Raw genomic sequence first — 25739 nt, forward strand, 5'->3', positions numbered from 1 at the left:
ATCTGGATTTAAGTCGTAAATCATGGGTGCTTGCTTTCCTTATTTATTTATTTAGGTGGACTCATTATTCTGTTATAGTGGTGTATTTGTCACCTAAGAGCTGTATGTGGCGACCTTGATAATCTGAAGATCTGCTAGCCTATTTTCTACTCATATGGATAAGGTATGCATACATACCTGCAAAGGAATGCATATGCTTAACCTTGTGTCCCACCCGCATGTGACGGGGACTTCATTTCTTCTCGCCTATTCTAGTATGTAAAAACTTTTTCTTTGAAATATATCTAGGTCGGGAGCCTTTCCTTGTTGACAGTTTCAAAAAAAGAATGCATCTGCTTGCATATATGTGAGCACATGTGCCTGTGTTTTCAAATAAAACTCTACGAGTTTTGTTGCAAGAAAGGAAGACGGAATCGCCATCAATCATTTACCTCAACGTAGGTTTGGCATTGACCGGGTGAGGGGTGATTGATGGAGTGAAGGAGCCGCAGAGTCGGCACGCCACGTACCTGCACGGACCACACCAGAGGTAGGCTTGCCGTTGGCTCACCTCTTTCTTGTTTCCCACCGTGACAAGCACCCCATCACCGGCAACAGCAACAGCACGCCGCTGCCGGCGGTATGAACGCCCCTCCCTAATTTACACAGCGCAGCAGCAGCTCTGCTACCCCCCCTCCTCCTCCTCCTCAGGTCCCTATCCGCATCAACCAACCACACACGGCCCAAGCAACAAAGTTCGGGGCCGGTCGCTGTCGAGCCCACCGTGCCGCGCGTCCACAGCCATGCACGCGCACACGCTTCCATCCATCTCTGGCGCGCGCGGGCCAAAAGGAGCAAGCAATTAACCCCGCGCTCCCAATGGAATATGCCCGTGTCGTTCGTTGGCCCGCCGTCGACGCGGGCGGCATCCACACCTGCCTAAAGCGGCCTATAAATCCATCCTTCCATTCCCCAAGAACCATCAAACCCACACAGATAGCTCTGCAGCGAGTCCCAAAGAGATCGATCCAAGCAAGCCATGATGAGATCCTGCCTCTCCCTCGCCCTCCTCGTCGCCCTGAGCGCCGTCGGGTGCGCCGCGGCGCAGGCGGCGGACTACGACTTCTTCTACCTCGTGCTGCAGGTGAGTCAGTGCGCCCGCCCGGCGAGTCCGGTTCGTCGTTGATTGGTTTGTATGCGTTGGTTGCTGATGGTTCGTGCTCCTATGTGTGCGTGCAGTGGCCGGGGTCGTACTGCGACACGAAGCAGAGCTGCTGCTACCCGCGGTCGGGGAAGCCGGCGGCGGACTTCGGGATCCACGGCCTCTGGCCCAACCGCGACGACGGCTCCTACCCGCAGAACTGCAACCCCGCCAACGCCTTCGATCCCTCCAAGGTCAGTCGCTCACACCTTGTTGCCAGCGCCACTAGTAATTCATCTTAATTGTCTCTGATCGCAAAGAACAAAATCCAATGTGACTTCGCTTGAGAGGGACAGCGAAGAAACCGGAACCCCTGCTTTGCTAGTTTGGTACCACACCACACGGCACGATCCCCCCTCTCATTTGATTGCACATTTCAATATTTCATACCCAACACTCAACTTATTTTCCGGTGCTATTTCTTGAAATAAATTCATGCGGATCTTTTCTAATAAATGCATGCAGGATTTATTTTTGTCCGAAATCAATGCCTTATCATATAGATAGACTGAAAACATTCCAAAGTCGACGCTGCATGTGATTGAATAAATTTATTTCTGGTGCCATTTGTCCAATAAATTTAAATCTTTCCAAAATCAGCGCCTTTTATTACTGTAATACTTTTTTTATCCCGAAAAGCTTGTCTTACATTTGTCTAGATACAAATGTATTTAGACACCTTTAGTATATTGAAAGCAATCCAAAAACAGAGTGTCCAGCAAATGAACTGCGGAGCGGCGAGTGATCTGCGAGAAATAACTCTCTAATTTCACGTGCAGGTGAGCGACCTGCTGAGCAGCCTGCGCACGGAGTGGCCGACGCTGGCGTGCCCGACGAGCGACGGCCTCCAGTTCTGGGCGCACGAGTGGGAGAAGCACGGCACCTGCGCGCAGAACCTCTTCAACGAGCACGGCTACTTCCAGACGGCGCTCCACCTCCGCGACCAGCTCCGCGTCCTCGACGCCCTCACCGCCGCGGGCGTCTCCCCCGACGGCGGCTACTACACGCTGAGCGCCATCAAGGGCGCCATCCAGCAGGGGACCGGGTTCGAGCCCTTCGTTGAGTGCAACCGCGACGAGTCCGGCAACAGCCAGCTCTACCAGCTCTACTTCTGCGTCGACGCCAACGCCTCGGGCTTCGTCGAGTGCCCCGTCCAGCCCGGCGGCAGGCCCTGCGGCAACAGGGTCGAGTTCCCGACCTTCTGATGCGCCCATTTCCTTTTCCCTTCAAAGTTCAAAGGCTCGTGATGTTAATGAAGACAAATGTATATCTTGAAATGGTGTAAACATGTGGAGGGAGCCGATTGTTATTTCATATTCAGATAAACAAGGAGCAATACTCTCTTTTTTTGTCATAAAATTCGGTTTAGGATGCACATGCAGCCTCTGATTGCTTGCTTGAGAGTGCACTTACAAGACATGGCGACATATGATCCTGACACAATCAACGGTCGATATTATTTTCCATATATATGCCACAGTGATTTTCAGGTAGGATTCACTGATCACTCTAGTCTTCACATGAAAATCAACAAAGATCGGTTAGTTGCACTTCGCTCTCAATGTGCTTGGCTCGGACAAAAACATATGCAATGCTGGTTATATAGGTACTAACAACTACATATATGGTACAATACCAGTACTAAACAGATCAAGCCTTGATTGTGGAAGGCAGAGCTAACTGCAGCTTAGATGATGTAGATGTTTCTATGCTTTGTAGGAACAAACTCGTCACACTTGAATAATGAAATCCCTTTTAACCCCGCCAAAAAAGAATGTTCACTGCAAGGAGGAAACAAATCCACTGATGAACTAAAAAAAAAGCACATGAACGAAATAGAAAAACCCACAAATAAGCATGAAGGCTCAGGTTGATAAAGAAAAGGCCAAGATACAACACAGTCCCACCTTATGCGCTTGTACATGCACACAACGTACAGAAAAAGCGCCCAGATTCCAACCACTGCAGAGTGGACTTTGATTTAGCAAGTCCAGAAAACTATACATGATATCTTTGTTCGTCGAATCAAATATTAAGTTGCAATGAGTATACATTCGAGAGATCAGGTTTTTTTTTTCTTTTTTTTTTGCAAAAGGATTGGAAAGAGTGTCACTGCCCTATCTAATGTTCAAATGGTTAGTTTTCACAAACATGCCATTGCAATCATGCATGCGCAGGCCGCTAGCTTTTACAATCATTGGTAAATCCAATTGGCTACAAAAACCCTCTACGCCGTTGCCAAGTAAGCACAAACATGTGAGACGGATTAGTTGGAATATATATCTTTTTTAAAAGGGTAAACAGTAGGAATTTTTTGTTACATTGAGTAAACTGAAGGAATTTCTGTTGAATGAGATAAAATCTACCACAACCCTAAAGCTTAGAGATAAAAATGGAAATAACAATTACTTTAACTCAAAACATAGAGCAAAGCATGAGTTCCTCTAGACGTGATCAGTATAAGAATGAGAGACATAGCATGATAAATAATATGCAGCATCATCTTTCTTAAACTTGGACTCGGCGCCTCCACCAAAAAGAACATCAACGGCATAATCAGTAGCATCATAATTGCACTTGGGCTTTGACCAACACAGGTATTTGGAGTCAGCACTGATGGAGGGAGACACTCCGGGAACCACCAGGAGTATCTTCTTGCCGAGAAACAAGACTTTTCCATCCAGGCCATGTTGGGGCACCGTGTTCTTTGCGTTCCAGTTCACCCGATACATGCTGACATTGCAATCTCCGACGATTTGGGGTGAACAACTGTGAGCACGATGACACATGATCAACTCTCCATTGTTTTCCATTAGGAAAATCTGGCTAAACCCCATGAACAATTTGTATTCGAATTCGTCGAGCGACTGGAACCCCGTGTGTAGTCCATGGTCGGCCGCCACCACAAGCCGCGGTGGTTGGTTCAGTGTCGCGGTTTGAGTTTGTACCGACGAGATGTTCTTTGACGTGGCACAGTAGACGCGGCCTGCGAACGGCAAGACTGACATGATCCTGTCATGGGAATGAACATGCGTCCAGCGTTCGTCGCCTGGCTTGGCAACAGCTACATAGAAGGAGCGAAAATGAAGCACAACCGTGTCATCGTCGGCAAGGCCCACACCGCTCACCTCAAGATTACTTAGGGTCTGCCCAAAGAGCAGCGTGGCCGCACTTGGAAGCCCCGCGACCTGTCCGGTGAGCGGGTTAAGGAGCTGGCCGGCGCAGGTGCCTAGTTGAAGAATGAGACCCTCAAACGTGGTCGTGAGAACATACTCGCTGAGGAGATCTACATACGGGAGCCCCTGGTAGATGGACTTGCCGGTGAAGACATTGAGGAAGCGTCGCCGGCCGCGGATGTCGAATTCTTTTGGGAGCATGATCCACCGCCGGGGGTGGAACCGCCGGTCCAGGACGCCCTGCGCGCGCAGGTGGGCGGAGCTCGCGCGCCACGACCTGCACACAGCGCGGAGGCGGACGAGGTCGACGACGTCGTTGCGCAGGAGGTTCTCGGCGACCAGCCCCACCGGTCCGGCGTCCAGGTTCGCCCAGTCCCTTGGGCTGCGTGGACGATGCTCATGGGCACGGGAGGATGCCATGTTTCGATCGTCTTGGTGTCGCCGCGAGGTTGGGGAATCGTCGGAGGATAGATCGATGAAAAGGTTCGATAGGGAGGGAGACTCGAGAAACCCTTATTTATAGCGGATCTAATCTAGTGCCACGGTAAAATTTTGCTTTTCTTTTCTTTTTTGAGGGGTAGATATACGTATATGTTACATCTTGAGGCACGACCCCTGGTACAGTTGCGTTTTTGTTTCTTTGAGGATATCTTGCATCTATCTACAACTTTAAAAGGAGACTGAGAAATCTGCATGCGATAAGAGTCCCTTTGTTTTTAGTTTTTGTTTTTGAACTCAGGAATCTGCATACGGAAGTTGGGAAGTAATGGTAGAGACGACCAGCATGTTGCCATGAAAATGATCGCCGTAGACGGTTTGCTGCTGTGGAAGAGGGATGAACCCTCCGCCGACGTACTGCGGTGGGGCAGGGAGGTACCCTCCATACGGCCACGGCGTGCCGTAGTAGGCCTGATGAGCTGGCATGGACGACGTCCATCCATGGGTTGTGGCCACCCAATCATGGCGGTGTCGGCTGGTTCTGGCGAGGAGCCCCACCGGTGAGCTGCTGCTGCTTGCGACCACCGCGTTTGCCGCCCGGGTGGCGATCAGTAGGAAGCGCGGGCGGCTGCGGGTGAGCCGGTACGTTGCCTCATAGGGGAGTGCGGGTAGGGCGCCAGATACGACTGTGGTGGTGGCCCCGGGTACTGCTGCTGCGGCGGCGGGAGCCCGTGGTTGATGGGAGGCGACCGGTGGCGGGGGAGGGCCATCGCGAGTGGTGCTGGCAGCGAGAGCAGTGTGCATGGCCTGGGTCTTCACTTGCTTTATCCGGCGCTCCTCCAACCGGAGATAGGCTATGAACTTGGCAAAGGAGGTCTAGGGAATCAGGGTGAGATTCGCCGCGGCATTGCCAAAGTCTTTATTGAGACCGGCGGTGAGCGTGCACTACCGGAATAACCTTATATGCCTACGGCCATATCTATGCCGACGGCTACCGTAGGCATAGATGGAGCTATGCCGACGGCCTCGTGAATACCGTCGGCATAGAAAAGCCGTCGGCATAGCTTCATCTATGCCTACGGCAGCCGTAGGCATAGTAAGGCCGCCAGCATACATCGATCTATGCCTACGGCAGCCGTAGGCATAGTTAGGCCGTCGGCATAGAGGTGACCCTTGTGGCTCGGGGACAGACGGCGGGCTGACGCTGTCAAATCTATGCCGACGGCCCTGACGGCGGCCGTCGGCATAAATATCATCTGTTTTTTGACTAGGAGCTGCCATGTGGCAGAGCTATGCCGACGGCAAAGCCGTAGGCATAGTTATCCATCTATGTCTACGCAAGGCCGTAGGCATAGCCCCGCCACGTGGCGCCTCCTGGTAGCCCTGAGAACTATGCCTACGGCATGGCCGTAGGCATAGATATCATCTGTTTTTTATTTTAAATTATTTTTATTTTTAAAAAGTTAAAATTTGAATAATTTAAATCTAACTTATCTAAACTTAAACATACACAAATTATACATTGACTTGGGGTAGAATTTTCCATGGATGATGAATATCCAGTTTGTTTTTATTTTTGAGTATGTTAGAAATGTGACCTCGTGTACTTTTGCATATATGTCCTTGTACTTTGTTAAAAGCATAAGTAATTGATACTTGGATCGATTTTGACAAATTTTATATGGTTTTTTTGTCAGAATCTTGAAAGGATTATTTTGCTATACTATGTTTCAAATTTGAACTAACTTAAATCATGTTTGCTTCAAATTTACAGAAAACACCATTTTGTTTCGATTTTTTTGTATATTTTGAGAAAAAACCCTTCGGGGGGTAGCAATGCCACCAGAGCATCGCGCCGGGTCCTCATATATGTCTTAACGTGTGGTGGCACGTATAAAGTAGCAACAACAATGACAACAACCATGCTTTGGTTCCCCAAAATTCAGATTGCACTTGCATCTCTACATACACACACATATGAATATGCACCTCGGTTTGGTTCTGTTTGCATATTTACATTTGCTTTAACTTTGACTGAAACTATCTTTGTGACACTTGCATCAATGGTGTGTTCTGCCCTTGTAGATGTCCTTGGAGAAGATGGCCATTGGAGTGTAGGGGAGAAACAACCTTGTCCTGCTCGAGGAGGAGGAGGACCACCCGAGCTCGACGACGACACAGCAACAGGTAGCACTCGCCTCTCTCCCAAGGTGAAGGTCTGATCCGCCTATTTAGATGGTCTGCTCTCGTCTTATGCATGTGAGGGGAGAAGAAAGCCATTGCACTGAATTATATTTGCATGTGAGGGGAGTGATCCTTTTGGTAGATGCAGAGTATAGATTCACAAAATTCACCACATGAGCGTACTACCTATATCCAAATTCTGGATACCACTTGCATCTTTTGTATGTACACATGAAAAAGCACGACGATTTGCTTTAGTTTGTAGGTGTCCAATTGTTTTTTACTTTTGACTGAAACTATCTATATTGGTGGCACTTGCATCTCCTGTACATACATACATATGAATCAGCACCACACTTTTCTTCAGTTTGTATGTGTCAATTTTTTTGGTTGAACTTTGACTAAAACCAACTGGATGGCACCTCAATCTGTACATACACATGAATCAGCACCACCCTTGGTTCAGTTTTGTATATGTCCATTTGTTTTTTTACTTTGACTAAAGCCAACTTGATGACACTTGCATCTTCTGTATATACATATATACATATGAATCAGCACCACTCTTTTTCTCTTTGAAGCTTGCCTTGAACAACAACTGATGCTTGATAGATACAACCGAAACTGGAGCATCTCTGTACTGTATGTATTAGTAGTATTGTTCGGTTCAAGCACCAACATGACAAGTTATCTTCAGCAAAAGCAATAATTTTCTGCCTTTTTAGTTTGATGCCCCTGTTCTAGACGATTTTCTTTTGGTAAATTCAATGTATAATTACATATTCATCCTCATATGTAGGATCTTCGGTTTGTTGTACTGACTGTATGCCACCTCCATCGTTGCAGCCTTGTCTCCCCCACCACCGCCCCTCGGCCTCCTATAATGTTGTTGTGGATTCTTAGAATGGAAATGTTATGTACATAAAAAATATACTATGGTCTGTGTTTGCAAATCCATGGCTGTTGAATCATGTCTGTATAAGCATTTGTAATAAATAGCTAGCTTTGTTGGCTAATCTTTTTTTCTGGTCTGGTCAGCAAGTATGCCGACGGCAATGCTGTAGGCATAGATGGCTGTCGTGACACCAGGGGCGCGCCACATGGAAGGGCTATGCCTACGGCAAAGCCGTCGGCATAAATCTATGCCGACGGCTTTGCCGTAGGCATAGCCCTGCCGCCAGGAAGAACCGGGGGTTGACACATGGCACGGCTATGCCTACGGCAAAGCCGTCGGCATAGGTTCCATCTATGCCTACGGCTTTGCCGTAGGCATAGCCCTGCCACCAGGAGGCACCAAGAAATGCCACGTGCCAGAGGTATGCCGACGGCTCGGCCGTCGGCATAGATTTCCACCTATGCTGATGGCCAAGCCGTCGGCATACCTATTCCACGTGGCTTCCCGTGAATCGTCAGCGCTTTTGACGGCGCTGTCCGTTGCCGTCAGGCGAAAAACACTGCCGACGGCTAAACTATGATGACGGCTGACGCCCGGCCGTCCGCATAGGCCCTTGTGCCGACGGCTATACTACGCCGACGGTCTGACAAGACTACGCTGACGTGATCTGCGCCGACGGGCCTATGCCGACGGCAGCCGTAGGCATAGATCTATGCTGACGGCAAAGGACCTATGTCGACGGCCCTGGGCCATAGGCATAGGCCGCGAGTCCGATAGTGGTGCTGAGAAGAAGGTGAAGGAAATATGCCCTAGAGTAGAGGCAATAATAAAGTTATTATTTATATTTCCTTATATCATGATAAATGTTTATTATTCATGCTAGAATTGTATTAACCGGAAACTTAGTACATGTGTGAATACATAGACAAGTAGAGTGTCACTAGTTTGCCTCTACTTGACTAGCTCGTTGAATCAATGATGGTTATGTTTCCTAACCATAGACATGAGTTGTCATTTGATTAATGAGATCACAGCATTAGAGAATGATGTGATTGACTTGACCCATCCGTTAGCTCAGCACGATGATCGTTTAGTTTGTTGCTATAGCTTTCTCCATAACTATACATGTTCCTATGACTATGAGATCATGCAACTCCCGAATACCGGAGGAACACTTTGTGTGCTACCAAACGTCATAACGTAACTGGGTGATTATAAAGGTGCTCTACGGGTGTCTCCGATGGTATTTGTTGAGTTGGCATGGATCAAGATTAGGATTTGTCACTCCGATTGTCGGAGAGGTATCTCTGGGCCCTCTCGGTAATGTACATCACTATAAGCCTTGCAAGCAATGTAGCTAATAAGTTCATTATGGGATACAGCATTACGGAACGAGTAAAGAGACTTGCAGGTAACGAGATTGAACTAGGTATTGAGATACCTACAATCGAATCTCGGTCAAGTAATATAGCGATGACAAAGGGAACAACGTATATCGTTATGCGGGTTGACCGATAAAGATCTTCGTAGAATATGTAGGAACCAATATGAGCATCCAGGTTCCTCTATTGGTTATTGACCGGAGACATGCCTCGGTCATGTCTACATAGTTCTCGAACCCGTAGGGTCCGCACGCTTAACGTTTGGCGATGATCGGTATTATGAGTTTATGTGTTTTGATGTGACGAAGGTAGTTCGGAGTCCCGGATTTGATCACAGACATGACGAGGAGTCTCGAAATGGTCGAGACATAAAGATCGATATATTGGAAGCCTATGTTTGGACACCGGAATGGTTCCGGGTGAAATCGGGAGTATACCGGAGTACTGAGAGATTACCGAAACCCCCGGGGAGGTATATGGGCCTTAGTGGAAGAGAGGGGAAAGAAGCAAAGGAGGGGGCACCCCCCAAGACCAATCCGAATTGGGAAGGGGGCTGGCCCCCCTTTCCTTCTTTCTTCCTCCTCCTTCCTTCTCTCCTAAAACCAACAAAGGGAAGGGGGGGAGGAATCCTACTGTCGGTGGGAGTAGGACTCCCTTGGGGCGCGCCTACAGAGGCCGGCCCCCTCCCCCTCCACTCCTTTATATATGGGGGAGGGGGGCACCCCATATACACACAGGTTGAGCATTGATCTCTTAGCCGTGTGCGGTGCCCCCTCCACCATAATGCACCTCGGTTATATCGCAACGGTGCTTAGGCGAAGCCCTATTCTGGTAGCATCATCAACACCGTCATCACGCCGTCATGCTGACGAAGCTCTCCCTCGACACTCTGCTGGATCGTGAGTTCGTGGGACGTCACCGAGCTGAACGTGTGCAGATCGCGGAGGTGCCGTAGTTTCGGTACTAGATCGGTCAATCATGAAGACGTACGACTACATCAACCGCGTTGTCATAACGCTTTCGATTACGGTCTACGAGGTACGTAGATGAAACTCTCCCCTCTTGTTGCTATGCATCACCATGATCTTGCGTGTGCTTAGGTAATTTTTTGAAATGACTGCGTTTCCCAACAGTGGCATCCGAGCCAGGTTTATGCGTAGATGTTATATGCATGAGTAGAACACAAAGGAGTTGTGGGCGTGGGTGTATACATATTGCTTGCCGTCACTAGTTGATTCTTGATTCAGCGGCATTGTTGAATGAAGCGGTCCAGACCGACATTACACGTATGCTTACGCGAGACTGGTTCTACCGACGTGCTTCGCACACAGGTGGCTAGTGGGTGTCTGTTTCTCCAGCTTTAGTTGAATCGGATTCAATGAACATGGTTCTTTCTGAAGATCAAAAAGCAATCACTATACCGCGTTGTGGTTTTTGATGCGTAGGTAAGAATGGTTCTTACTCAGCCCGTAGCAGCCACGTAAAACTTGCAACAACAAAGTAGAGGACGTCTAACTTGTTTTTGTAGGGCATGTTGTGATGTGACATGGTCAAGACATGATGCTAAATTTTATTGTATGAGATGATCATGTTTTGTAACACAATTATCGGCAACTGGCAGGAGCCATATGGTTGTCGCTTTATTGTATGAAATGCAATCACCATGTAATTGCTTTACTTTATCACTAAGCGGCAGCGATAGTCGTAGAAGCAATAGTTGGCGAGACGACAACAATGCTTTGATGAAGATCAAGGTGTCAAGCCGGTGACGATGGGGATCATAACGGTGCTTTGGAGATGGAGATCAAAGGTACAAGTTGATGATGGCCATATCATATCACTTATATATTGATTGCATGTGATGTTTATCCTTTATGCATCTTATTTTGCTTAGTTCGACGGTAGCATTATAAGATGATCTCTCACTAAATTTCAAGGTATAAGTGTTCTCCCTGAGTATGCACCGTCACTACAGTTCGTCATGCCGAGACACCACATGATGATCGGGTCTGATAAGCTCTACGTTCACATACAACGGGTGCAAGCCAGTTTTGCACACGCGGAATACTCAGGTTAAACTTGACGAGCCTAGCATATGCATATATGGTCTCGGAACACTGGAGACCGAAATGTCGAGCGTGAATCATATAGTTGATATGATCAACATAATGATGTTCACCATTGAAAACTACTCCATCTCACGTGATGATCGGACATGGTTTAGTTGATTTGGATCACGTGATCATTTAGATGACTAGAGAGATGTCTATCTAAGTGGGAGTTCTTAAGTAATATGATTAATTGAACTTTAATTTATCATTAACTTAGTCCTGATAGTATTTGCATAACTATGTTGTAGATCAATAGCTTGCGATGTAGGTCCCCATTTTTTTGATATGTTCCTAGAGAAAAACTATGTTGAAATATGATAGTAGAAACGATGCAGACTAGGTCCATGATCTGAGGATTATCCTCATTGTTGCACAGAAGAATTATGTCCTTGATGCACCGCTAGGTGACAAACCTATTGCAGGAGCAGATCCAGACGTTATGAACGTTTGACAAGCTCGGTATGATGACTACTCGATAGTTTAGTGCACCGTGCTTTATGGCTTAGAACCGGGACTTCAAAAATGTTTTGAACACGCCACGGAGCATATTAGATGTTCCAAGAGTTGAAATTGGTATCTCATACTCATGCCCGTGTCAAGAGGTATGAGACCTCTGACAGTACTTTTCCTACAAGATGGAGGAGAATAGCTCAACGAGTGAGCATGTGCTCAGAATGTCTGAGTACTACAATCACTTGAATCAAGTGGGAGTTAATCTTCCCGATAAGATAGTGATTGACAGAGTTCTCTAATCACTATCACCAAGTTACTAGAACTTCGTGATGAACTATAATATGCAAGGGATAATGGAAACGATTCCCAAAGCTCTTTGTGATGCTAAAATCGGCGAAGGTAGAAATCAAGAAAAAGCATCAAGTGTTGATGGTTGACAAGACCACTAGTTTCAAAGAAAGGGAACTTTAAGAAGAATGGCAAGCAAGTTGCCACTCTCATGAAGAAGCCTAAAGCTAGACCCAAACCTGAAACTGAGTGCTTCTACTGCAAAGGAAATGGTTACTAGAAGTGGAACTGCCCTAGATACTTGGCGGATAAGAAGGATGGCAAAGTTAACAAAGGTATATTTGATATACATGTTATTGACATGTACTTTACTAGTGTTTATAGCAAACCCCTTGGTATTTGATACTAGTTCAGTTGCTAAGAGTAGTAACTCGAAACGGGAGTTGCAAAATAAACAAAGACTAGTTGAGGACGAGGTGACGATGTGTGTTGGAAATGACTCCAAGGTTGATAAGATCACCATCGCACACTCCCTTTACCTTCGATATTAGTGTTGAACCTAAAATAAATGTTATTTGGTGTTTCCGTTGAGCATAATATGATTGGATCATGTTTATTGCAATACATTTATTCATTTAAGTCAAAGAATAATTGTTATTCTGTTTACATGAATAAAACCTTCTGTCGTCATTCACCCAAGGTGAATGGTTTATTGAATCTCGATCGTAGTGATACACATATTCATAATATTGAAGCCAAAAGATGCAAAGTTAATAATGATAGTGCAACCTATTTGTGGCACTGCCGTTTAGGTCATATTGGTGTAAAGCGCATGAAGAAACTCCATGCCGATGGACTTTTGGAATCACTTGATTATGAATCACATGATGCTTGCGAACCATGCCTCATGGGCTAGATGACTAAGACTCCGTTCTTCAGAACAATGGAGCGAGCAACTAACTTATTGGAAATAATACATACTGATGTATGCGATCTGATAAGTGTTGAGGCTTGCGGTGGGTATCGTTATTTTCTGACCTTCAGAGATGATTTGAACAGATATGGGTATATCTACTTAATGAAACATAAGTCTGAAACATTTGAAAAGTTCAAAGAATTTCAGAGTGAAGTGGAAATTAACAACAAGGAAAAAAAGTTTCTACGATCTGATCGCAGAGGCGAATATTTGAGTTACGAGTTTGGTCTTCATTTGAAACAATGTGGAATAGTTTCACAACTTGATGTCTACTACACAACCTTCTTCTTATAGACGTTGTTGGGCCTCCAAGTGCAGAGGTTTGTAGGACAGTAGCAAACTTCCCTCAAGTGGATAACCTAAGGTTTATCAATCCGTAGGAGGCGTAGGATGAAGATGGTCTCTCTCAAGCAACCCTGCAACCAAATAACAAAGAGTCTCTTGTGTCCCCAACACACCCAATACAATGGTAAATTGTATAGGTGCACTAGTTCGGCGAAGAGATGGTGATACAAGTGGTATATGGATAGTAGATATGGGTATTTGTAATCTGAAAATATAAAAACAGCAAGGTAACAAGTGATAAAAGTGAGCATAAACGGTATTGCAATGATAGGAAACAAGGCCTAGGGTTCATACTTTCACTAGTGCAAGTCCTCTCAACAATAATAACATAATTGGATCACATAACTATCCCTCAACATGCAACAAAGAGTCACTTCAAAGTCACTAATAGCGGAGAACGAACGAAGAGATTATGGTAGGGTACGAAACCACCTCAAAGTTATTCTTTCCAATCAATCCGTTGGGCTATTCCTATAGGTGTCACAAACAGCCCTAGAGTTCGTACTAGAATAACACCTTAAGACACAAATCAATCAAAACCCTAATGTCACCTAGGTACTCCAATGTCACCTCAAGTATCCATGGGTATGATTATACGATATGCATCACACAATCTCATATTCATCTATTCAACCAACACATAGAACCTCAAAGAGTGCCCCAAAGTTTCTACCGGAGAATCACGACGAAAACGTGTGCCAACCCCTATGCATAGGTTCATGGGCGGAACCCGCAAGTTGATCACCAAAACATACATCAAGTGAATCACGTGATATCCCATTGTCACCACAGATACGCACGGCAAGACATACATCAAGTGTTCTCAAATCTTTAAAGACTCAATCCGATAAGATAACTTCAAGGGGAAAACTCAATCCATTACAAGAGAGTAGAGGGGGAGAAACATCATATTATCCAACTATAATAGCAAAGCTCGCGATACATCAAGATCGTACCACCTCAAGAACACGAGACAGAGAGAGAGATCAAACACATAGCTACTGGTACATACCCACAGCCTCGAGGGAGAACTACTCCCTCCTCGTCATGGAGAGCACCGGGATGATGAAGATGGCCACCGGAGAGGGATTCCCCCTCCGGCAGGGTGCCGGAATGGGTCTAGATTGGCTTTTGGTGGCTACGGAGGCTTCTGGCGGCGGAACTCCCGATCTATTGTGCTCTCCGATGTTTTTAGGGTATATGGAGATATATAGGCGGAAGAAGTACGTCAGGGGGCCCACGAGGGTGGAGGGCGCGCCCATGGGGGGTGGGCGCGCCCCCTACCTCATGGCCTCCTCGAAGCTTCCCTTACGTGGACTCCAAGTCTTCTGGGCTTCTTCTGATCCAAAAATAAGTTCTGTGAAGTTTCAGATCAATTGGACTCCGTTTGATTTTCCTTTTCTGCGATATTCTAAAACAAGGAAAAAAACAGAAACTGGCACTGGGCTCTGGGTTAATAGGTTAGTCCCAAAAATCATATAAAATAGCATATGAATGCATATAAAACATCCAAGGTTGATAATATAATAGCATGGAACAATAAAAAATTATAGATACGTTGGAGACGTGTCAGCATCCCCAAGCTTAATTCCTGCTCATCCTCGAGTAGGTAAATGATAAAAACAGAATTTTTGATGTGGAATGCTACCTAACATATTTCTCTAAGTAATTCTTCTTTATTGTGGCATGAATGTTCAGATCCATAAGATTCAAGACAAAAGTTTAATATTGACATAAAAATAATAATACTTCAAGCATACTAACCTAGTAATCATGTCTTCTCAAAATAACATGGCCAAAGAGAGCTATCCCTACAAAATCATATAGTCTGGCTATGCTCCATCTTCAGCACACAAAGTATTTAAATCATGCACAACCCCGATGACAAGCCAAGCAACTGTTTCATACTTTTGGTGTTCTCAAACTTTTTCAATCTTCACGCAATACATGAGCGTGAGCCATGGACATAGCACTATAGGTGGAATAGAATGGTGGTTGTGGAGAAGACAAAAAGGAGAAGATAGTCTCACATCAACTAGGCGTATCAACGGGCTATGGAGATGCCCATCAATAGATATCAATGTGAGTGAGTAGGGATTGCCATGCAACGGATGCACTAGAGCTATAAGTGTATGAAAGCTCAACAAAAGAAACTAGTGGGTGTGCATCCAACTCGCTTGCTCACGAAGACCTAGGGCATTTTAAGGAAGCCCATCATTGGAATATACAAGACAAGTTCTATAATGAAAGATTCCCACTAGTATATGAAAGTGACAACATAGGAGACTCTCTATCATGAAGACCATGGTGCTACTTTGAAGCACAAGTGTGGTAAAAGGATAGTAGCATTTCCCCTTCTCTCTTTTTCTCTCATTTTTTATTTTTATTTTTTTATTTGGGCCTTCTCTTTTTTATGGCCTCTTTTCTCCTTTTTTTTATTTGGGCTTCTTTGGCCTCTTTTATTTATTTATTTTCGTCTGGAGTCTCATCCCGACTTGTGGGGGAATCATAGTCTCCATCATCCTTTCCTCACTGGGACAATGCTCTAATAATGATGATCATCACACTTTTATTTACTTACAACTCAAGAATTACAACTCGATACTTAGAACAAGATATGACTCTATATGAATGCCTCCGGCGGTGTACCGGGATGTGAAATGACTCATGAGTGACATGTATGAAAGAATTATGAACGGTGGCTTTGCCACAAATACGATGTCAACTACATGATCATGCAAAGCAATATGACAATGATGAAGCGTGTCATAATAAATGGAACAGTGGAAAATTGCATCGCAATATATCTCGGAATGGCTATGGAAATGCCATACTAGGTAGGTATGGTGGCTGTTTTGAGGAAGCTATATGGTGGGTGTCGGTGTCAAAACCGGCGGATCTCGGGTAGGGGGTCCCGAACTGTGCGTCTAGGCCGGATGGTAACAGGAGGCAGGGAACACGATGTTTTACCCAGGTTCGGGCCCTCTTGATGGAGGTAAAACCCTACGTCCTGCTTGATTAATATTGATGATATGGGTAGTACAAGAGTGGATCTACCACGAGATCGAGGAGGCTAAACCCTAGAAGCTAGCCTATGGTATGATTGTTGTCTATGGAGTTGATGAAGTTGTCCTACGGACTAAAACCCTCCGGTTTATATAGACACCGGATAGGGTTAGGGTTACATAGAGTCGGTTACAATGGTAGGAGATCTTGAGATCTTGAATATCCGCATCGCCAAGCTTGCCTTCCACGCCAAGGAAAGTCCCATCCGGACACGGGACGAAGTCTTCAATCTTGTATGTTCATAGTCCTGGAGTTCGACTGAAGGTATAGTCCGGCTACCCGAACACCCCCTAATCCAGGACTCCCTCAGTAGCCCCTGAACCAGGCTTCAATGACGACGAGTCCGGTGCGCAAATTGTCTTCGGCATTGCAAGGCGGGTTCCTCCTCCAAGTCCTTCATAGAAGATTGTAAACACCAAGAGTAGTGTCCGGCTCTGTAAAATAAGATTCCACATATTGCCATAGAGAGAAATATATTAACACAAATCCAATCTACTGACGTATTCTGCAGTGCGCCATCAGACCACAACCAAGCCCTTTACTCGAATCGTTTTTACTTTTCCTCTTCAGCATGTTTTGCGAGGCGGTTTCCTTGGCACGTTTGTCAAAGCAGAGATCGTATACCCTTTTTACGGGATTCTCATCAATACGGACGTGGGTAACCCAACCGCGCCATTTATCACGACGCTCGGGAGGCAAGCGAGTTTTATTAGGTAGGTGGGGACGCATAACCGCATCCGCCTATATAAGGGGATAAGGATCCACCCTTTTTACCTACGCCTTCTTCCTCCCTTGCCTATCCATCTCTTGCGCACCCGAGCTCCAGTGCCCAAGCCCGCACATCCCACCTCAACCTTCTCCAGCAATGTCCGGAGCGGGAGGCAAATGGATGGTCTCCTCTGTTACGGAGGGTAAAGTAAAAAAGCTAAGGAAGGCCGGATACCTGTCCAAGGACATCGCGCACCGGCTTCCCGAAGAGGGGCAGCTTATCCCCACCCCAAGGCCCCATGAGAGGGTCGTGTTTCTCCCCCACTTCCTCCGCGGACTAGGTTTTCCACTCCACCCATTTGTCCGGGGGCTCATGTTCTACTACGGCCTGGACTTCCACGATCTGGCTCCAAACTTCATCCTCAACATCTCGGTGTTTATTGTCGTGTGCGAGGCCTTTCTCCACGTCCGCCCCCATTTCGGCCTCTGGCTCAAGACCTTCAACGTCAAGCCCAAGGTGGTGCGCGGCAGCCAGGCGGAGTGCGGAGGCGCTATGGCGGGAAAGATGGCCAACGTCCTATGGTTCGAGGGCTCTTTCGTGGAGACCCTAAAGGGATGGCAAGCCAGGTGGTTTTATATCACCGAGCCACGCGATCCGGAATGGACCGCAGCCCCTGAGTTCCGATCTGGACCCCCCACGCGGCTTATGTCCTGGAAAGAGACGGGCCTGTCGTGGGGTGACGAAAAAGAGGTGACCGGATTGCAAACATGCATCCAGTCCCTGGTGAACAAGCCAGTCCGGCTTGTTAATATAATCCAAGTTATACTCGTCCGCCGGATCCTCCCGTGCCAACAACGGGATTTTAATCTGTGGGAGTTCGACCCGGCGCAGCACCAAACCCTCAACAGGCTCTTCGACACGACGTATGAAGACGCCTGGAAGGTGCTATTCAAGGGCGCCGAGGCTCCCGCATTCGCTTCCGAGGACTGCGGATACAGCTCGCAGCGTCACGCTAGCAAGGTATGCCATCTACACCCTTCACAGGATGTTAAGCCTTTTTTCATAGTTTGACACTATGCGGGATCTAAACTCCCTTTCCTCTGACAGGCTTGGCGGGTGATAGCCGAGCTGATTAACTGTCCAGCTCCGCTGCCCAAAGATCCAGCCCCAGCTTTACTGGTGAAGCTGCTGGCCCCGGCGCCTTATGTGGTGCTGGAGAAGAAGGTCAAGAAGAAGAAGACCACGGGGACTCAAAAGAGTGCCCGCAACGTGGTGGTGTCGGATTCGTCATCTGACGAGTCCAAGGCGCCCTCCTCCCGCGAGAACGAGGAGGAGGAAGGAGAAGACTATCCCTCTCCAGTGGAGGGAGGAGAGAAGAGGAAGGCCGCCCCAACGGGGGAGGCCGAGGGGTCTAGGAAAAGGAAGACCCCTCCGCCGGACTACGCCCCTGACGCCGAAGAGGGCGAAGAGGAGTGGCCAGAAAGGGCCAAGCGTCCGGCAAAATTGTAAGTGTTCAGATACCAGAGTAACTCATGATATTCCTTTTGTTGCACAGCTTCCCCTAATGTCGAATATAATCATGCAGCCCGCCCCGGGCCGCACTCAACGAGTCGTCGAGCGGCTCCCTGGATTCATCGGACGTGTACTCTGTTCCGCCCGCTGTCTCCCCCCGCACTATGGATGACGCCGAAGTGGCGTCGCAACGAGCTCCGGGGCAGGAGGAGGTGGTCCTGGAGGAGCCGCAAGGCGACCTCCTAGACCCCAGGAGTGAAGGGGACAAGACCCCCCAGGGCTCCAAGTCCGGCCTTAAGCCAGACATCGTGCCGGAATCTTCAACAATTCTGGACCGCGGCAGGCGAACTCCTTCCAAGAGGAGCAAGCCTTCTGAGCCGGCAGCCTCCGTCCAACCGGAGGCGCCGGACAATCTGCTGGAGGTGCTTGAAGGTGCCTCCATCCACGAGGAGCACCGTACTATTATGAGTACGGTGATCCGGAAGGTTCAGTCCGCCAAGAGCGGGCTAAATGAAGCTTGCGCTGGCCTCCTAACAGGCTTTGAGGTAAGTAAAAATATGTAAAAATATTACCGCATAGACAGTAGCCCCTGATGCTCTGTTTGGCGTTCGAAAAGAAAAGCCGAATAGAGGATCTATGAAATTTCGCAGGAGTCTAATAATAAAGAAGTCAATATGCGTATGCAGGCTTCGCTGCTAGCCACCGCCGCACTGACTGCGGAGGTGGATACCCTAAAACAGGGACTCGAGCGGTCCGAGCAAGAGCTCGGCCGTGCCAAGCAGCAGCTCGAGGAGAAAGAAGGTAAGAAATACCTTATAAAAAGGTGCCTATAGAGAGGCGTGATTGCAAAAAATAACAGGATTGTACTGCTTATTGTAGGGGCCACGACTGAGGTGGCGACCCTCAAGCAGGCGCTGTCCGAGGCCGAAAAGAAAACGGCCATGGAGCGCACCAAGTGAGAGAAACTTGGGTCTCAGGTCGGCGAGGTGCAGCAAGAGCTTCAGGCTCTCATGAAGAAACATGAGAGTTTGGAGCTTGAGTCAAAGACCCAAGCGTCTGAGCTCGCGACGGCCCTTGAGACTGCCAAGTCTGCCAAGACCGAAGCCCAAAAGGCTCTCCGAGAGTTGGAGGATATGAAGAAGATAGCAGCGGGTAAGGCATTCTTTATGCAAAGCAGAAACATAAAAGCAAACTACTTGTTACTTACCCGAATCCGAAGTTCTCCAGGGGCCTTCGCAGATCTTCCCTGCAGCGTGTCCGATGCCGCCGCATTCTACCGAGCTGAAGAGGGCAGCTCGACGGAGAAGGTATTCTGGTCTCAGTATGCTGAGGCCAGACACCCTGTGCCCTTGAGCGACCAGCTGAAACAGCTAGTCGAACTCCACAAGGCGGCCGAACAGGCCATGAAGGGCTTCATAGTTCGGCTATGGCCCGGAGAGGCCTTGCCTGGGAGCTACTTCGGGCTGGTGCGGCGGCTGGTGGAGGCCTGTCCAAGGCTCGAGGTCATCAAGCGCTCCGCCTGCATCGAAGGTGCCCGTAGGGCCCTTGCCCGTGTAAAGGTGCACTGGGGTAAGCTGGACGGTGAGAAGCTTGTGACGGACGGGCCACCGCCGGGGAAGGAGCATCGCAAGCCGGAGGACTACTATAAGGATGTTCTTGCAGGTGCCGCCTTGTGGCAGATGAGTGCACCAAGGATGTATTTTTTGAATGAATTCGCTCATGTTTATCCTGTGCGCTGAAAACTTGTTCATATGCGCTAAGCAATGCTTATTGAATTTAAAATATTATTTTCTGTGCGGCCGTTTATCAAAAATTGAGAGATGGCCAGTCGTCGACTTCTGCCCCCATGCCACTAGTGCTGGGGTGTTCGGTGATAAACCTGGGCGCTCTTTTTCCCATGGTTGGGTCCTTCGGGGGAGGCGCTCAGCACGACGAACCAGGCAATCGGACTATAATGCTTGAACACTCTCACTTAGCCATATAACTTTATAATTTTAAATTTCGGCGAAGCCCCTAGTTCGGAAGACCGAGTTCGGGGCGCTATCCACGCCTTGGCTGGGGTTATCCAGCTCCTCGCTCGAAGCGGCATAAGCCTTTAGGGACTCGAAAAACCTCTCGAACAGCGACCGGTCTCTCGCCTCATCATGACAGTCAGTTTTAGCTTTCTCCACTGAGGTGCTTAACCCAGCTCAACCGGGGCACAATCGCAGTGGTTCTCCTAGTGCTACCTTAGCCGATATAGCGGAACGTAAGGCACCAAAAGATAGGAGCCGGGCAAACCCAACTATTGACCCAAATCATGATTCGGAGCCGATGCATATAGTGCTATAAGTTCGGGGTGCCGCACTTGTGAAAGTGTTCGGACTTCTCACACCATATTAAAGGGTACTGAAGCCCCTGGCGTACTTGCCGTACCACAATGTACGGGTGCAACATGTCATTAATGAACATATATATGAAAAGAGTACTGCAAAAAATAGACAAAAAGCTAGGCATTGTTTATGGAGAGGCTATTTATCAAAGCCGAACAATACAGATGGTGCGGTAAGCAAAAGATATTGGACTATTCAGTATGTGCTGACCAGGGGCAGGCCGCGGAATTATATATAAAGTAGGTATATCGCTCGTAACAGAGACCACCTGGGAGTTCCATAATGCGGCATGGCTTGTCTGCCTTCCTGGATCTTGCATCGTTTGTGCGATAATCTAATTGCCGAACAGGTCGTCCGAAGTATGGAGTCCTGAAAGTAAGAAAAAATTAAAAAAAGAATCCGGCAGCCCTTGGTACGTTTTAAGCCGTATTTTGGGCGTGCCGTTATTTTGCCCCTCCCCTGTGCCCATGGTATTTCAAGGGCGTAGTTATGTACGCGAGGTACTAGTTTCGCTAGGTCGCAAAAGCTGGGGTTGGGGCCGCATTGCTACGCTTGCTCGGAGTGTGCTAGGCGGTCCTGCTGTAGGTTACTCTGGGCGCGCTTGGGAGTGTCTGGCTTTTTAATGACCGGACTGGAGAATTGCCGAAGAAGGCTACTTTGTACCTCCGCTGCGAGAGCCGCCGTATGCTCCTCGGTACGGAGGGAGCGTTCGGTGTTTCCGTTGACCGTGATTACTCCTCGAGGGCCTGGCATCTTGAGTTTGAGATATGCGTAGTGCGGCACCACATTGAATTTTGTGAATGCGGTTCGTCCGAGCAGGGCGTGATAGCCACTGCGAAACGGGACTATATCGAAGATTAACTCTTCGCTTCAGAAATTATCCGGGGATCCGAAGACCGCGTCAAGTGTTACTGAGCCTGTACAGTTGGCTTCTACACCTGGTATGACGCCTTTAAAGGTCGTTCTTGTGGGTTTGATCCTTGAGGGGTCTATGCCCATTTTCCGCACTGTGTCCTGATAAAGCAGGTCCAGGCTACTGCCGCCGTCCATGAGGACTCTTGTGAGGTGAAATCCGTCGATGATTGGGTCAAGAACCAATGCAGCGAAGCCGCCATGACGGATGCTAGTGGGATGGTCCCTTCGATCAAAAGTGATCGGGCAGGAGGACCATGGGTTGAACTTTGGGGCGACTGGCTCCATCGCGTATACGTCCCATAGCGCACGCTTCCGCTCCCGCTTGGGAATGTGGGTTGCGTATATCATGTTCACCGTCCGCACTTGTGGGGGAAAGCCCTTCTGTCCATTGTTGTTCGGCGGCTTGGGCTCCTCGTCGTCGCTGTGCAGCCCCTTGTCTTTGTTTTCGGCTCTTAACTTGCCTGCCTGCTTGAACACCCAACAATCCCTGTTAGTGTGATTGGCTAGCTTTTCGGGGGTGCCATGTATCTGGCACAAGCGATCGAGTATTCGGTCCAAACTGGACGGGCCCTGAGTATTCTTTTTAAATGGCTTTTTCCGCTGACCGGATTTATAGCCTCTGAATCCGGCATTGACTGCCGTGTCTTCATTGTTGTCGCTGTTAATGCGGCGTTTTTGTTTGTTCCGACGTGTCCTGCCACTTTTGTCCTTGGTATCCGAATTACCAAGGTTCTTTGATAAGTTGTTACTGCGAGCTAGCCAGCTGTCTTCACCCGCGCAAAAGCGGGTCATGAGTGTCGTGAGGGCTGCCATGGATTTCGGCTTTTCCTGTCCCAGGTGCCGGGCAAGCCACTCGTCGCGGATGTTATGCTTGAAGGCTGCTAGGGCCTCTGCGTATGGACAGTCGACTATCTGGTTTTTCTTTGTTAGGAACCGTGTCCAGAATTGTCTGGCTGATTCTTCTGGCTGCTGAATTATGTGGCTTAAGTCGTCGGCATCCGGCGGTCGCACATAAGTGCCCTAGAAGTTGTCGAGGAATGCGGCTTCCAGGTCTTCCCAAGAACTGATTGAGTCTGCTGGCAAGCTGTTAAGCCAATGCCGGGCCGGTCCTTTAAGTTTGAGCGGGAGGTACTTGATGGCGTGTGGATCATCGCCGCGCGCCATGTGGATGTGAAGGAGATAATCCTCTATCCATACCGCCGGGTCTGTGGTGCCATCGTATGATTCGATGTTTACGGGTTTGAAACCCTCTACGATTTTATGCTCCATTACTTCATTCATGAAGCATAGCGGGTGTGCGGCGCCTCTGTACTGGGCTATATCACGACGTAGCTCGGAAGAGCTATGTCTGTTGTGTTCGGCCCGGCCGGATTTGTTGTATCCGGAGTGAAGATCATCGTCACGTGCCGTAGGACGCCGCGCGATCCGTAGATCGATCTTGTTTGTCTTGCCTTGTCCTCCAGTACGTCTCGCAGGTCTGGCGCATTTTCCCGTGCCTTAGTTGAGTGGCGTCGGGGCATGGCTTGGGTGGAGGGTCGAGAGACCTCTCTGTCGCGGCCGCGAGTTGGCCGGTCTGCCATGTCATGCGCTGGTGATGTAGGTGCTTCCTCCTCTGATCGGGGTAGCGGCCTGCGCTTTGGGTAACTCTTGGAGGGGCGTTCGAGTTCATACTCTTCGGCCGCAAGGACTTCAGTCCATCTGTCAGCTAGCAAATCTTGGGCAGCTCTAAGTTGCTGCTGCTTTTTCTTGAGGCTGCTTGCCATGGCTAAAACCTTCGTCTAAAACGCTCTTGTTCGGCGGGGTCTGATTGTATGACAAATTCATCATCATCGAGGCTTGCCTCGTCTTCAGAGGGAGGCATATAGTTATCATCCTCAACCTCTTGGTCTGCCGCTCTCTCATGAGGGCTGGCTTCTCCATCTTCCTGTGCCGAATCTTGCTGAGGTGGGTGTTCTTCGGCGCTGTCCGGGGTAGTATTATCTCCCGTGCCGGAATCACCGTTTTTTGCTTTGGCGGGATTTAGAGCGGCGCCGCTGATGCCGGCGCTTTGGCTGTTTCTTGGAGGTGTCCTCCCCCACTGTTCCATCGCCATCTCCATCTTTTGGAGTATCCACCTTATATATGTCATATGACGAGGTGGCCTTCCACCGCCCTACAGGTGCTGGTTCCTGTTCGTCTCCTACATCGTCGTCCATACCGTCGATGTCTTCGGAGCCGAAGTCAAGCATGTCGGTTAAATCGTCGACAGTGGCTACAAAGTGGGTCGTGGGTGGGTTTTGAATTTCTTCATCGTCCGCATCCCATCCTCGCTGACCGTAATCCGGCCAGGGCTCTCCTGATAAAGAGAGAGACTTAAGAGAATTCAGGATGACGCCAAAAGGCGAGTGCTGAAAGATGTCTGCGGCGGTGAACTCCATTATCGGCGCCCAATTGGATTCGATTGGCAGGGGCGCGGGGGGTTCGGAGTCCGGGGAGGAGTCCGGATCCTCGGAGTCACGGATCATGCAGAGTGCGGGGCTAGCGTTCGGCTTGATCGCCTTTAAGATCCTAGCCCCCGAGGTGGTGTCCAACCGCTCGTCCTCAATTGGCGCAATAGGTTCCGAGTTAGAGGTCGGAACCGATGCGTGTGCGGCCTCCAGGACACTACCCGGAGGCAGAGCTAGATCATGCCCCTCGAGATAGTGCGGCGCGCTTGGCCGTGGCTCGAACCCGTCGAAGATCAAGTCTCCGCGGATGTCAGCCGTGTAGTTTAAGCTTCCAAACCTGACTTGATGGCCAGGGGCGTAGCTTTCGATCTTCTCCAAGTGGCCAAGAGAATTGCCCCGCAGAGCGAAGCCGCCGAAGACGAAGATCTGTCCGGGGAGAAAGGTCTCACCCTGGACCGCATCGTTGTTGATGATCAAAGGAGCCATCGGACCTAACGGCGATGACACAGAGGAACTCTCAATGAAAGCACCAATGTCGGTGTCAAAACCGCCGGATCTTGGGTAGGGGGTCCCGAACAGTGCGTCTAGGCCGGATGGTAACAGGAGGCAGGGAACACGATGTTTTACCCAGGTTCGGGACCTCTTGATGGAGGTAAAACCCTACGTCCTGCTTGATTAATATTGATGATATGGGTAGTACAAGAGTGGATCTACCACGAGATCGAGGAGGCTAAACCCTAGAAGCTAGCCTATGGTATGATTGTTGTCTATGGAGTTGATGAAGTTGTCCTACAGACTAAAACCCTCCGGTTTATATAGACACCGGATAGGGTTAGGGTTACATAGAGTCGGTTACAATGGTAGGAGATCTTGAATACCCGCATCGCCAAGCTTGCCTTCCACGCCAAGGAAAGTCCCATCCGGACACGGGACGAAGTCTTCAATCTTGTATCTTCATAGTCCTGGAGTCCGGCTGAAGGTATAGTCCGGCTACCCAAACACCCCCTAATCCAGGACTCCCTCAGTGGGTTTAAGGTACCAACGAAAATTGCGCGGTACTAGAGAGGCTAGCAATGATGGAAGGGTGAGAGTGCGTATAATCCATGGACTCAACATTAGTCATTCCAAAGTCACTAATAGCGGAGAACGAACGAAGAGATTATGGTAGGGTACCAAACCACTTCAAAGTTATTCTTTCCAATCAATCCGTTGGGCTATTCCTATAGGTGTAACAAACAGCCCTAGAGTTCGTATTAGAATAACACCTTAAGACACAAATCAACCAAAACCCTAATGTCACCTAGATACTCC

At 48.5% G+C, this 25739-nt stretch overlaps 1 protein-coding gene and 1 long non-coding RNA gene across 2 annotated transcripts; both read left to right on the top strand.

Moving 5' to 3' along the window:
* The first annotated feature begins 823 nt into the window (after positions 1 to 823).
* On the top strand, positions 824 to 2539 carry LOC125514951 (ribonuclease 1-like). The gene is made up of 3 exons (XM_048680329.1): positions 824 to 1123; positions 1219 to 1374; positions 1960 to 2539. Exons 1-3 carry the CDS (start codon positions 1019 to 1021, stop codon positions 2383 to 2385), a joined length of 687 nt encoding a protein of 228 aa, XP_048536286.1. The 5' UTR covers positions 824 to 1018; the 3' UTR covers positions 2386 to 2539.
* Positions 2540 to 6789: 4250 nt separating this feature from the next.
* On the top strand, positions 6790 to 7970 carry LOC125512711. The gene is made up of 2 exons (XR_007285506.1): positions 6790 to 6981; positions 7825 to 7970. It is a non-coding gene; the product is annotated as an uncharacterized LOC125512711 (long non-coding RNA).
* The last annotated feature ends 17769 nt before the right edge of the window (positions 7971 to 25739 follow it).

This window comes from Triticum urartu, chromosome 6, assembly GCF_003073215.2.
Source record: "Triticum urartu cultivar G1812 chromosome 6, Tu2.1, whole genome shotgun sequence".
Taxonomy (NCBI): Eukaryota; Viridiplantae; Streptophyta; class Magnoliopsida; order Poales; family Poaceae; genus Triticum; species Triticum urartu.

What these genes read in the sequence shown, in the direction of transcription:
- LOC125514951 (XM_048680329.1), top strand. Translation starts at nt 1,019, where the DNA reads ATGATGAGATCCTGCCTCTCCCTCGCCCTCCTCGTCGCCCTGAGCGCC. An exon ending in TCTTCTACCTCGTGCTGCAG is followed by an intron (nt 1,124 to 1,218) that starts GTGAGTCAGTGC and finishes GTGTGCGTGCAG; the next exon opens with TGGCCGGGGTCGTACTGCGA. An exon ending in ACGCCTTCGATCCCTCCAAG is followed by an intron (nt 1,375 to 1,959) that starts GTCAGTCGCTCA and finishes TTTCACGTGCAG; the next exon opens with GTGAGCGACCTGCTGAGCAG.